At 42.4% G+C, this 12,239-nt stretch overlaps 1 protein-coding gene across 1 annotated transcript in view; it reads right to left on the minus strand.

Moving 5' to 3' along the window:
* Col4a4 (collagen type IV alpha 4 chain) overlaps nt 1–12,239 on the minus strand; it is a 116,815-nt gene that overhangs the window by 18,549 nt on the left and 86,027 nt on the right. The window contains 5 exon segments of the mRNA XM_052750033.1: nt 585–698; nt 791–919; nt 2,276–2,347; nt 9,175–9,282; nt 9,848–9,955. Of these exon segments, the coding sequence (XP_052605993.1) occupies nt 585–698; nt 791–919; nt 2,276–2,347; nt 9,175–9,282; nt 9,848–9,955 (531 nt within the window).

The raw sequence follows: 12,239 nt of genomic DNA on the forward strand, positions 1-12,239 counted from the left end.
ATGTCTCCATATAAGAGTTCTGTGAGCCAGTGTGAATGTGGCTATCAATATGGAAGAATCCATGACTCACCTATGCTCTTCACCTGCCACCTAGACACCCACCGAGTCTATCACTTTTTTTTTTTTTAAAGCTGTTAACGATTTCCAGAACTTGCCCTGTCAGAGTCCATTTCTGTGCAGCAGTGAGAAAGGCAACATGCACTGCTGGCAGCCCATGTGGAGACTTTCTGTGTACATGGCATGCCTTCTAGGCCAGTGGGCAGGTGCTAGAGAACAAGGAGAGCATGGCTCTTTCCTAGTGGGCACTTCTGACAGGTAGTGTCAACCTAGTGATGGGAAATGTTTGCTCCACCTCTGTGTGTACCTAAGCAGCAGGAGTCTGTTGCAGTTGACATAGAAGGGGGGGGGGGGCTATGTTCTGGTCCTGGTCCTGGGAGATACTGCTACCAGGTACATCTCACTTAATCCATTCCCTAAGTTGGTAGAGCCACTTTGGCACTTCTCTGGGTGATACTACTGCCATATCTAGCTGGCAGTTTCTAAGGAAGGAACCACTGCCATCATCTGTCGCAATGCCATTATACCTCTTGGGCCATCAGGGCCGGGAGGTCCCCAGTCTCCAGGAGGACCTGGATCAGGAATGTCACCTTTAGCAGCTCTTCCTGGGGCACCAGTGGGACCAGGTGGTCCTGGTCTCCCTGTGGAAGCACGTGTTCATATGTTAGCCCCATCGCATCTGAAATGTTTTGAACTAGTTCTTGAGGAAAGATCAAAACATGCTGCTCCTTACCTGGGGGTCCTGGGAGCCCTTTTTCTCCAGAAGGGCCTTGGGGAGAAATTCCTGGACTCCCAGGGTCTCCTCTCTCCCCCTTTAGCCCAGGCATTCCCATTGGCCCAGGTGGACCCATTTCATGCAAACCTTAATGAGAAAAACAGCAGCAGTATTGCATCTTTGTATTTATCCTTGTCACAGAACCTGAAAAGGACCCACCCTGCAGCAGGAGTATGGCAGAGGAAGTGGCTGGTTCTGCAGAGAGAACAAACCTAGTTGCCATGGTGCTCAGTTCCTTGAATCTCCATTTCTTGTTTATGACCCACTATACTGACCAGCCACAGATTTGTTTTCTTTTGTGGTTATGTCCCAAATTTTAAGAAATATTAGTTTTACACAGCAGAAAACACAGGAGATGACTATACATAACTGTGACCAAATTGCTTAGAAATCAAAGTGGACAGTAGTCTGCCATAATTTGGAGCTTCTCGGTGAAAGGGGAGACAATATCTTTGGTTTCTTGGAAGGGTTATATATCTAATCAGTCCAACTGAAAAAGCCACCAAACAAATCTTAGGTGACCTACATTACTTTTCAAATATCCAAAATCCATAAAGATTCTGTCACTCTCCAACAGCAGAGTCAAGCCTAGCTGTAAAATCTTTTTTCTAACAAGTATTCAAATTTACAAGTTGGATTCAGCTACTATGTCTGATGTAGGCTATTTCAATGGGAAAATAATACAATAGACATTTTAAATGGAATAAGCTAAATTATAGTGGTTGAAGATTAACCTGTCTGTGATATCAAAAATAACGGCAGGTTGGGAGCTGGAGAGATGGCTCAGCAATTAAGAGCACCTGCTGCTTTTCCAAAGGACTCAAATTTGATTTGAAGTACCCATGTTGTACCACTCACAAATAATTGCCTGTAACTCCAGCTCCAAGGAGAACCAACACCTCCAGCTCTTCTGGCACCTGTGCTCACATGTACATCACCCCCACATAGATGCACATAATTGAAAATTATAAACATAGATTTTTTAAAAAACTAATGGGAAGTTATTCAAGTAATTTTCCACAACAGCCACAGTAAAGGGATGCCAGCACTACTAATTAGATTAATGTGATTGTACCAGTCATTGCTATACTTAAAAAAAAAAGCAATATACATTTTAAAAAAATAATGACTGTTTATTTTTCATAATATCTTGAAATATGGTCAAAAATTTAGCAAGAATTCAGAGTATTCAGTAGACAGACCTAAGTGATAAAAAGAAAAGTACTATTAACTGCCACTCTTTTGCATCAAGTTTTCTTAAATGTCTATTTTTTATATAAACCATCCATAGATCTAGAAACAGTTCCAACACTGTCTCTACCCTATGCCATTCCTTTGGAGTCACCCCCAGGTCTCATGACTTGAGGAAATGCCAGGGAAAGAGTCTCTACTTCATCCCTAGGTCGATGGATCAAAGTTTGATCATCAATGGATCTGTCTTACCTGAGGTACCTTTGGCTCCTTTCTCACCCTTGAGACCATGCAAGCCATTCAGACCAGGAGACCCGGGGGGCCCTGAAACACAACACAAGTTCTGAGTCCCGAAGGTTAGCCCAGCTATTGATTCCTAGTCTCACTACAATTCGATGCCTACACCAGGGGAGAGTGAGTCAAAAGGAGGAAGGTGGTGGCAGATCTCACTGTCTGGAGGTCATCGTAGGGGCCAGAATCTAGCCTGAGAGTTTTCCAGCACGTTCATTTGGTGAAGATTTTCTGACAAGAAGACTTAGCAAATGTATTTCTTTGGCTTGTTTTGTAGCTAATTCATGATGGGAGATAGTCTAGAACTGCCACATTTGGGTGCAGGAAGTGTCCTTTGATTTGATGATGATACAATCTCTTTAGGCACGGTAGAGTTTGGACGAGATTAAATCCAAGCTCACTGCTTTCCAGTTTGAGTCTTCTCTTTCCACCATGGTGGGCTGGTCCTAATTCCTTCCAGTTGTCGTCATGGTAACGAAGCAACCCGACAGGATGATTCCTGCTGTAGTGTATGGGGGGACTTGCCTGGTTTCCTTGGTTTTTTGAAAGGCGCTGTACTACACTGGGAAACAGACTTGTGTGCCAAGCTCATTGTAGCTATTTCTCTGCAGCTACTGCTTTCAGAATCGTCCTGATACCTTCTTACAGCAAATGAACTTTGTGGTTGGCTCTGTATTCCAAAGGCATCCTGGTGCTGTCTAAAGAGACAACCAGCTACCAGCCTGACTTTACTTAAGTTGCCCCCAAACACATCCAGTAGATGCTGGGTTGTGTTTCATGTTTTCAAATGAGAGTTTTCTAACAGGCCAGCACAAAGTTGAGGAGAGCAGAAGTGAGGGAACAGAGAGAAAGGAAACTGGCAGGTAACAAATATCACACAGTCCCTACTGGGTGCAGAGCCCAGCCACACGCAGTCCCACGTGTCTTGTCCCACTGTGTGATTCTAGGAAGGAAGCTTTTCTCAGCCTTTGGCCAAGCCCAGTGACCTTCCTAGTCTATTATTGGACTTTCCATCTACTAGCTGTCCTTTCCCACCCAGAAGTAAGCCCTCCTCCACACATCCCATTCCTCCAGATTAGCATTCTATTGGTTTGTGACAACACACCCTTCTCACACAACCAAATGCATAGGAAGTGGCCCCTACAGTGCCCACAGTACCTCCATAGGGCTACCTTGGATGGATTGCCTCTACAAGGCTGTACAACAATCATGCCTTTGAGCAGCTGACTCCCTGGCTCAAGGGTAAATCAGAATCCACAACCAGGTCCTACTAGGCTTTGTATCCCCACACTGAACATAGCTCTCCTACACCTCACAAGTATTGAACAAATGCTTGCTAACTTGATGAGTGAATTATAAAAAGTGAAGAAAAGAGTATGAGGCTTGAAGACATGGAGAGAGAGAGGGCTATATTTAAGCTCTATTGACTACAGTTTCTGCTTGCATGCCACATTTTTTTTTCTAATACATTTGTGGAACAACTATGATTCCAAGAAGTTAGAGATATCTGTGGGTGAATAATTCCAGTGCTAGTTACATGTTGTTTGGTAAAGCTGGTTCTCGTGGAGAATCCTGAGTGGAGGATGGCATAGTTATTGGCTCCATTCTATTTATCATCAGTACTTGAAATAGACAACCGGTATTCTCCTTTTAAGATCTCAAATTTAGATCGATTCAAATGAGCCATATTTTCTTGTACTGAAAAAAAAAGAAGTGGAGGAATGTGTCCTTATTTTCCCTAAATCTCTTATTTTCTAACCGCTTTTCACAGTCCTGGCTTAGTTTATTTTCCAATCCTCTGTCCTATTTTATGAGCCAGTATTTCAAGTTTGCACCAAAAGAACACACCGACCTTCTTCGTCTGCCAAATCTGGATATTTATTGCAATCTATCTAAAATGATAATAAATTTTTGAGACCACTTTGCTATTTCTATGTGTTTTGATCTCCGGTGCTAGCCACCAAGATTGATGGCTTGGGGACTTGGCTAAAGGAGGGCTGTCCTAGCCTCTGCCAACTCTCCACTGTCACATCAACACATCCAGATCCTGGGCTGTCACAGCCCAGCCCCTTGCCATTGTTGAACTGGCCGACCCTTATGTGACCCAATGTTATCTTTCTAAATTGAATGCAGCTACATCTGGGCAGGGTTTTAAGCATAATTTTCCCCTTTTACTGAAAGCTTTTTATCAATCCCATCTCTAAATCAGAAAGTTGTTCATGCATAAAATATATACAGTGCAGATGAAGGGCAATTAGGCTAACAAAGCACCTTCCTGGGTAATGAGGAATTGTTATTCACCTCTCTGATAGTCCGTCTGTTTAACAACCACCATTTAAGGCTGCACCCGGCTGCACTCAGGGGCCAGTATGCTCTTCCTCTAGTCAGTGAAGCTACCCCCACCCCAGCACACTGTGCCTCCCCTCTGTGTTAGACAGCCCACTCTTGGTGACAGAATCTCCACTCCCAGGTTATATTTCCGTTTTAAAGTCAGAAAAATGCTACTCTGCACTCCCAGGACACTGGCAGGGTTTACATTTTAATGGGGTGACTAGTTTGCCCCTGTTTGACTGGGACCTTTAGCATTGGAATTCTACACCCTAAGACAGTCCCAGGAAAAATGAGGCCCCTGCCACTCGACCTTCCAAGTTGATGGGAAAGAGAAAGTTTCACAACTATAGGCAAAGGTTGAAAATCCTTGAGAACCCTTGTCAAAAACAGATTCCAAAATAAGATTTAAATTAAAAATATTTTTTTTCTAGCAAATACATGAGTGCCTACTGAATGGATAAATATGGCTTCCTAATGCACAGAACTCCATCCCCCAAGAGCTTATCTCATGACAGGTACTGAAGAGACAATGAGTAGCAAGAAAGACATAATCCTGACCTGACAGGACAAAGAAGCAATGGCATCCAGTTTGCTAAGTGCTGGGGTGGGAGACAGGAGAATAATTTAGTTACAGAAACTGGGGAAAATGTTGCTCTGATTGTCATAGCTCTCTGATGAAAGGCATTTTCTTCCTCATAAAAGACATTTGAAAGCACCTTCCAAAAGTGAACTCATTAGGGCTGGGAAGATGGCTCAGCCGATGACGTACTTGCCATCTAAGTATGAAGGCCTGCATTGAATCCCCCAGCATGCATATTTTTTAGAAAATCTGGGTGCGTATCTGTAACCCCAGCACTGAGGGAGCTGAGACAGGCGGATCCCTATAGATTGTTGGCCAGCTACTCTAGCCCAACCTAATACTCACTGAGCTCAGGTTCAGTGAGTGTCCCAGGTAGTTCTGTCAGCCTGACACAAGTTGGAATCCCTTGGGAAGAACTTCAATTGAGAGTGAAAGACACTGTCTCAAAAAATAAAGTAAAATAGGGAAAAAAAGTAGAAAACAATTGAGGAAGACACTCAACACCGACCTCTGACCTCCATACATCCTTCCCAGGCACAAGTTCACATGGACATGTTTGCACACACTCCTCTACAAACACAAAGGTGAACTGTTCTACTTGCCGCTAGCCCAGATACCCAACCCACAAATAGTATTCTCACACAACAGGTAACTCTCAGTAGGTTTCCATCATTCTCATCTTGTATGGATGTACAACGAGAAATGGGGCGTTATCCTTTCAGAGAGTACATGTACTTAGGAGCCGAAAGCGAGCAATCAAGCCGCTTGTATCATGTGTCGAAGTTAAAGTTTAATTCTGACTGAACTCAAGCAGGACTCAAAAATCCATATGGTCTGTGTGAGCAGAGCAAACAAATCAGAGTTCGGCAGCTGGCTTGTTCAAATGAGAGAGTTAGTCCCCTGACCTTCCTCAGAGCATACTTCAAATATTTAGTTTCTCAGTTCAAAGTGTTTCTGCTGGATCTTGCTTCATTTTTACAGCGGTTTAAAAAAATTGCAACAATGGATTTATCCTGGGATGTTTGGAGTTTTAACAATGTATCCCACGGTTTTGTTTTTGGTGTTTGGCTGGATCATTTGCTGTGGCATGTGCAGTGAAACAGCGTCCCCGAGTGGTAGCAAAGGAGTACTGCAGCAGAGGTCTGCACAGGGAGTGAAAGGCCCTTAGATCTGTTTCCTTTCGATGCCTTTCAACGCACAACATTGGGAGGCAATTAGCAATTACTTTTAAAGTAATTTCATTATGGACCAAGTTCATGCCTGTTAGGTTTTTTTTTTAAAGCAATGTCATACTGAAGGTATTTGATAAATGTTCAAAAAGGAAGGAAGAATGTATTACAACCACCTGCAGGCACTCAGAAATGCTCCCTGTTGTGTGGAATTGGAAAGGCTATGGAGAGAGAGCCCTTAACAATGTTAAATGTTTTCTTTTGGATCCCTACCAAATCCTTCCAGACTGGAAGAATGTCAAAGTCAAAGAGGAGCCCAGGAGGTCTGCAAGGGTTGCCAGAGGCAGGAAATGTCCATAAGCAACAGAGGAAAAGCTCAGAACAACAGCATCATCATTTTGTGTGAAACTTTAAACGTGTCACAAGTCTGGTTTGCACGTTACTACAAATGTCAGCGAAGATGGAGATGGTATCAAGAGATTATATGTCCTAACAAGACCTTCTCCCATCACGTTCTGTGGTCGCAGCAAATGCTTGCTCGTGCTGGAAACTTCCAGAGAAGGACTTCCCCTGTTTGCAGGATTGCACCAAGAAACACACACTATGCTACTGCTTGCTGAAACACTGAGTATCTTGGAAAGCTGAGGCGTGAAGGGCAGAAAGGATGAGGAAAAGCAGAATTTGGATTTTCAAAACAGTAAAGCGTTTCATTCCAAAAGTGGTTTCTAACTCTTCCCAGAAATCCTTTCATTTTTGACTAGCATTTAATTTATGTGTATAAGCCACGGACCTGAAGAGAGCTGGGACTAAAGGAGGAAAAGAGGAGACAGGGAGAGCTGACTTGTCAGGGTATGCCAAAGCAAGCTTGCCCCCTCGCCTGTTGTTAGAACTATAGACCCCCAACTTCATAACTACTAATTCACCAACCAAACTTACTTGTTGTGTATCAGCTGGTACCAAGGGCACTTTTTAAAAGGTCTTGGTTTAAAAAAAAAAAAGCATATTCTGTTGGTACCAAAGTCCTCTGCAGGTGTGCTAGAAGTATGCACAGAGCACACAGAAAAAGCATTTATCTAGAATAGGAGAAATGGACCAATGGAGGAGGGGGACAGATGAATACTAGGACTTGAATAATCCTTCTGTACACTGTGAAAATGTGCTGCTCTGATTGTTAATAAAAAGCTGATTGGCCAATAGCTAGGCAGGATTTTAGGGGTAGAGAAAATGCAGGGAAGAAGAAGGGCAGACTCAGAGGAGGTCAGCAGGAGACAAAGAGGGAGCAAGACATACTGGAGGACAGGTAAAGCCATGAGCCACGTGGCAATACATAGATTAATAGAAATGGGTTAATTTAGGTTGTAAGAGCTAGTTAGTAATACGCCTGAGCTATCAGCTGAGCAGTTATAATTTATATTTAGTCTCTGGGTCAGTTATTTGGGAACAGAGTTGATCATATCCCAGCAAAAAACTCTGCCTACACATGAATATTTGTTAGTAGCAAGCATTCTGTACTGTACCTTGTTATATTATATCTAGACAAATAATCAGACCACGATTACCTTTAAAAGACAAAAACTACAGCCAGGACAAGTGTTTCTGTAGCTAACAAAGGAAGCAAATATACTTGAATGGGCATTCATTCTCTGGAAAGCCTTCTCTTCTCCCCACCCCTTACCCAATGTGCTTTTATTTCATATAATGGACTAACAAGGCTAAAAACCATGCTTCCAATTTTATCTACAAAAAGAGAACGTGGTTTATACACTCCATAAACATGATGGACAGAGAGTGCTTATGATATCCTGCAACTCAAGAAATGGGCATTTCTGCAGTTCTAAGTTTTTAACTGTAACTCGTGCCTAACAAGCTGAATGACTACTAAGCTGTTTCTGCTAGTTAAAGTATACCTGGCAATCTGAGTGCTAGACTCCTTCCCTGTGTGGCTGCCATGTCCTTATGGGGTTTAGATGAGTGACGCCAGGGCCTCTGGGAATTCTCCTTCTATCTCTCCATCACTCAATGGCTCTGCTCTGTCCAGCAAGTGATTTACCCACAGAGTTCAAGGCTAATTTTAAAGATGTTTTGTTTACACACACACACACACACACACATACACACACATGAAATTTCAGAATTAAAGGCATGTTTGTCTGTATTCAGTTATTATAAACATCTAAAATTTCATTTTTGGGGGTACAGGAGATCACTACCTGATGCCTTCTTTACCAATTCTCAGGGTTCAAGTGCTTGCCAGCTCTGGTGCTATGATTTGGACATGGATTGTGTCTCCCAAGGGCTCATTCATGAAAATACAGTTCACATGTAAGGCATTAAGAGAGTAGGAGCTTAATCCAACTGCTAGGGTGTTAGAGGCCATATCTGTCTCTTTTATGAACTAGTTCCATGAAGGATGGAATCATGTATATATTTTTTAAAATGCCACCCAACACCCAACACAGAATCTAGGGCATAAAAGGAGCTTGATTATCAGTGGAGGCAAATAGGTAGGCGTGAGTATCATCACAGACACAAGCAACATGCCCTCAGAAGCAATACAATGGAAACACCAAGATCCTGGGTATCCCCCAATGGAAGGCAAGTGAACATGGGTGTGGCCTCAAGTGCTTCAGTGTGGGGGGGGTGGAGGTGGGGAGAGGGAGCTCCTGGTGGAATCCTTGAGAGATTCCTGATCAAGCAGAGCCACGTGCCCAGGAAAGAGCTGTGGCTTTGCCCACAGTGGATTGGGGCTCTCTGGAGGGCTGGGCATGCTCCCTACTTACCTATTACTCCAGGAGGACCTGGCCTCCCTAAATCTCCTGGGAAACCTCTTGGCCCAGGGTCTCCCATTTCTCCTGGATGGCCCTTCTGCCCAGGCATCCCTGGGTCACCTAGGGACAGGAGAGAAGTTTTTCATACAGTGACATGTAAATAGCATTACCTGGTAAGGTTGTCTATGTTTTTAATATTAATCAAGGACACAGTTTTGTTATTTTTTCTTTCTAGATATTTTTAGCTCTAAGGAGACAAATACTTAATTTCAGAAAGATGCACTTTCAAACAGTTCAAGTTGCCAGTCACGATTTTAACTGTTTTTTTTTTTCCCTGACTTGAAAGGAAAAGGATGATTAAACCCTGAGCTGTATATGTGATATTGCTTTAGGGAAGGGAGTCAGCCTCAAAAATGACAGAGGGATGAGAAGAAACGGCCTGTGCTATGTCAGCCACCTTCTGCGTCTGGTGCAGAGACGGCACTTTGCCAGCACTGCTTGAAGTAAAGTTATTAGTGAAACCCTGTGAAGTTGGGCTGGGTTTGGGTGATGAAGAGGTAAGTGTGCATGCCCTGTCCCGAGGCATGCTTCAGGAGGCAGAAGGGCCCTCAGTGAAGAACAGCTCTTTCTGGTATCCCAAGTCACATGAATGCTCAGGAATTTTCGAGGTTTTCTTGCAAGGTACCTGGACACCCTGGTGGTCCAGAAGAGCCTGGCTGTCCAGGTCTACCTGGTGGTCCTCTATGTCCTTCAGCTCCAGGAAAGCCTTGGTCTCCAGGGGCTCCTGGATGTCCTAAGGAAGGAAGGATCAAAATCCCATTAGTTGTAGATTGCTCTTTGAAATGGTAGTTCTCTAACAGTCAACTTCAAGCCTCCGGCTGTTGTGGGTTTGTTTTTGTTTTTGTTTTGTTGTTGTTTTTGTATTTAAACTCTTTTCTATTGATAAAGAAGACATGACTGAGGAAAATTTGATGACAAAATTCCCATAATCCTCCCCACATCTTGCCACAGATTTCCATCTGTACACACACATACAAATAACACCCACAATTTTATTTTCTGTTTTTAAAACTAGTATTGTATCACAAGCAGTTTTCCAAGTTTGTCATAGTTTATTTTCAAATGATAGCTTCTTGATTCAATCTTATTTAAATTGCCAGGCGGTTGTGGCACACGCCTTTAATCCCAGCACTCAGGAGGCAGAGCCAGGTGGATCTCTGTGAGTTCGAGGCCAGCCTGGGCTACACAGTGAGTTCCAGGAAAGGCACAAAGCTATACAGAGAAAACCTGTCTTGAAAAAACAAAACAAAACAAAAATCAATCTTATTTAAACTAATCTAATTTTTTTCCAACTGCTGGCCAATCAAGTACTTCTAATTCTTTTTGCTTTTCTGCATAATGATCTGTATATACAGATATAATCTTTTATTTATTCTTTGACAATGTATGCATTGATCATATTCACCCACTCCCCATCCCACTCTCTTTCATAGGTCTTTAACCATGCTCTCTCCCTTTGAACTATTTCCGTAGGAAAAATGTCCCAGGAACAAAATTTCTTAGTAAATAGTGTGATATTTGGACCTTTCCTGAAATACATTTTTAAATGCTAAAGTATTTTTAAGTAAAACATAACCATTTGGAATCCCATCCCCAAATGCTTCGGGAGGCAAGCCCGAAAAATAAATCCTCCTATGTTGCTGAAATAATATTGCAGCATCCAAGAAAATTAATAACAGTCCCAAAGATCATCAAATGGTCACTGCGGACTCAAGTCCACTCCCACCCTGTTGTCCTTGCAAGCAACTCTTACTAAATTCTGCACCAGAGCTGCACATTGTACCTAGTGTGCATGCCTCATACATTACAATAATAAAAAATTTTAAAAAATGTAAAGTCTCTTAACAGTCCCTTTCTCATGACTGTGACTTTTCTAGGCGGCTCTCTAGGCCTTCTAAAATAGGCCACTCTGCATGTGGTTCTTGACACAGGTTGCCTGTGTTTGGGAGGAAGTACTGTACTTACAACCCCCACCCCATGGGTCACCTCCCCACAGCTCTACAAACAACACCCTGAGAATGAGCCATGTTGTCACTGAAGACTGGGTTAGTAGCCTTGTTTTTGGTAATTTACAATTATTCTGGAGGTTCTAGCAGCCCTCTATCAGAAAGGGTCTTCTGCTTCAATTAAGTGTGTAGTATGGATGCACAGGGGTTCTCCAAGCATCATTGGGGCTGCTGAGAAATCTATCTTCATGGACTGAGCAGCTACTGAATCCTCAGACTCTCAGACAGCTATTGTTAGACGACCTACCCTCTCCTGTGTAAACCAATAAAATAAATCCTTTTTGTAATATATATTGTTATATTATGTATATAATACATATGCATTATATTATATGTAATATATAGTCCGTTGATTCTATTCCCCTAGAAAACCCTGATTATACTTTAAATTGTATTTATTTTATTACTAGAAAGATGGCTATTTTCCCATATGCTTATTTATATGTGTGACTTTAATTCAAATTTATAGTAAACCAATAATCTATGCTGAAACCTCAATAGCTGAATCTTCAAATAAAATACGCTTCTTTGTATCTCCAAATCCATAGGGGGATAGTATTCATTAGAACACTACACTAACCGATGCTTGTTCCTGTTAACTGATTAAATTTACTGTCTTCTAACCCTGCTCTGTTACCTAATTGATTCCAAACACCTTCCTGCAAGGGACACATGACATCATCAATGTCAGCTCCAGTTGCTGAAGCAGGTATTCACAACTGCATCCCAGAGTTATGGTCATGTTGAGAGCAGAATTTCAGGAGCAATTTGCACTGTATTTCCCTTGGAGTTGAAGTGGATGAATGGGATTAGGGTTGACCCAGTATAATCTTACATAATCCTGGAAGCTATGCTCTATACATCCTCACCGAGTTCACTCTAGTACAGTGCAGGGATTCCTAGCCAAGGAAAATAGAGTATCTAAACTCTGTGCTGATGAATAACAGAAAAAAAAACCTCTAAGCTGAATCCATGGCAAATAAGAAACCAGAGCAATTTAAACACTGATGA

The sequence above is a fragment of the Peromyscus californicus genome, unplaced genomic scaffold (assembly GCF_007827085.1).
Source record: "Peromyscus californicus insignis strain IS unplaced genomic scaffold, ASM782708v3 Scaffold_21__1_contigs__length_65335640, whole genome shotgun sequence".
NCBI classification, from domain to species: domain Eukaryota; kingdom Metazoa; phylum Chordata; class Mammalia; order Rodentia; family Cricetidae; genus Peromyscus; species Peromyscus californicus.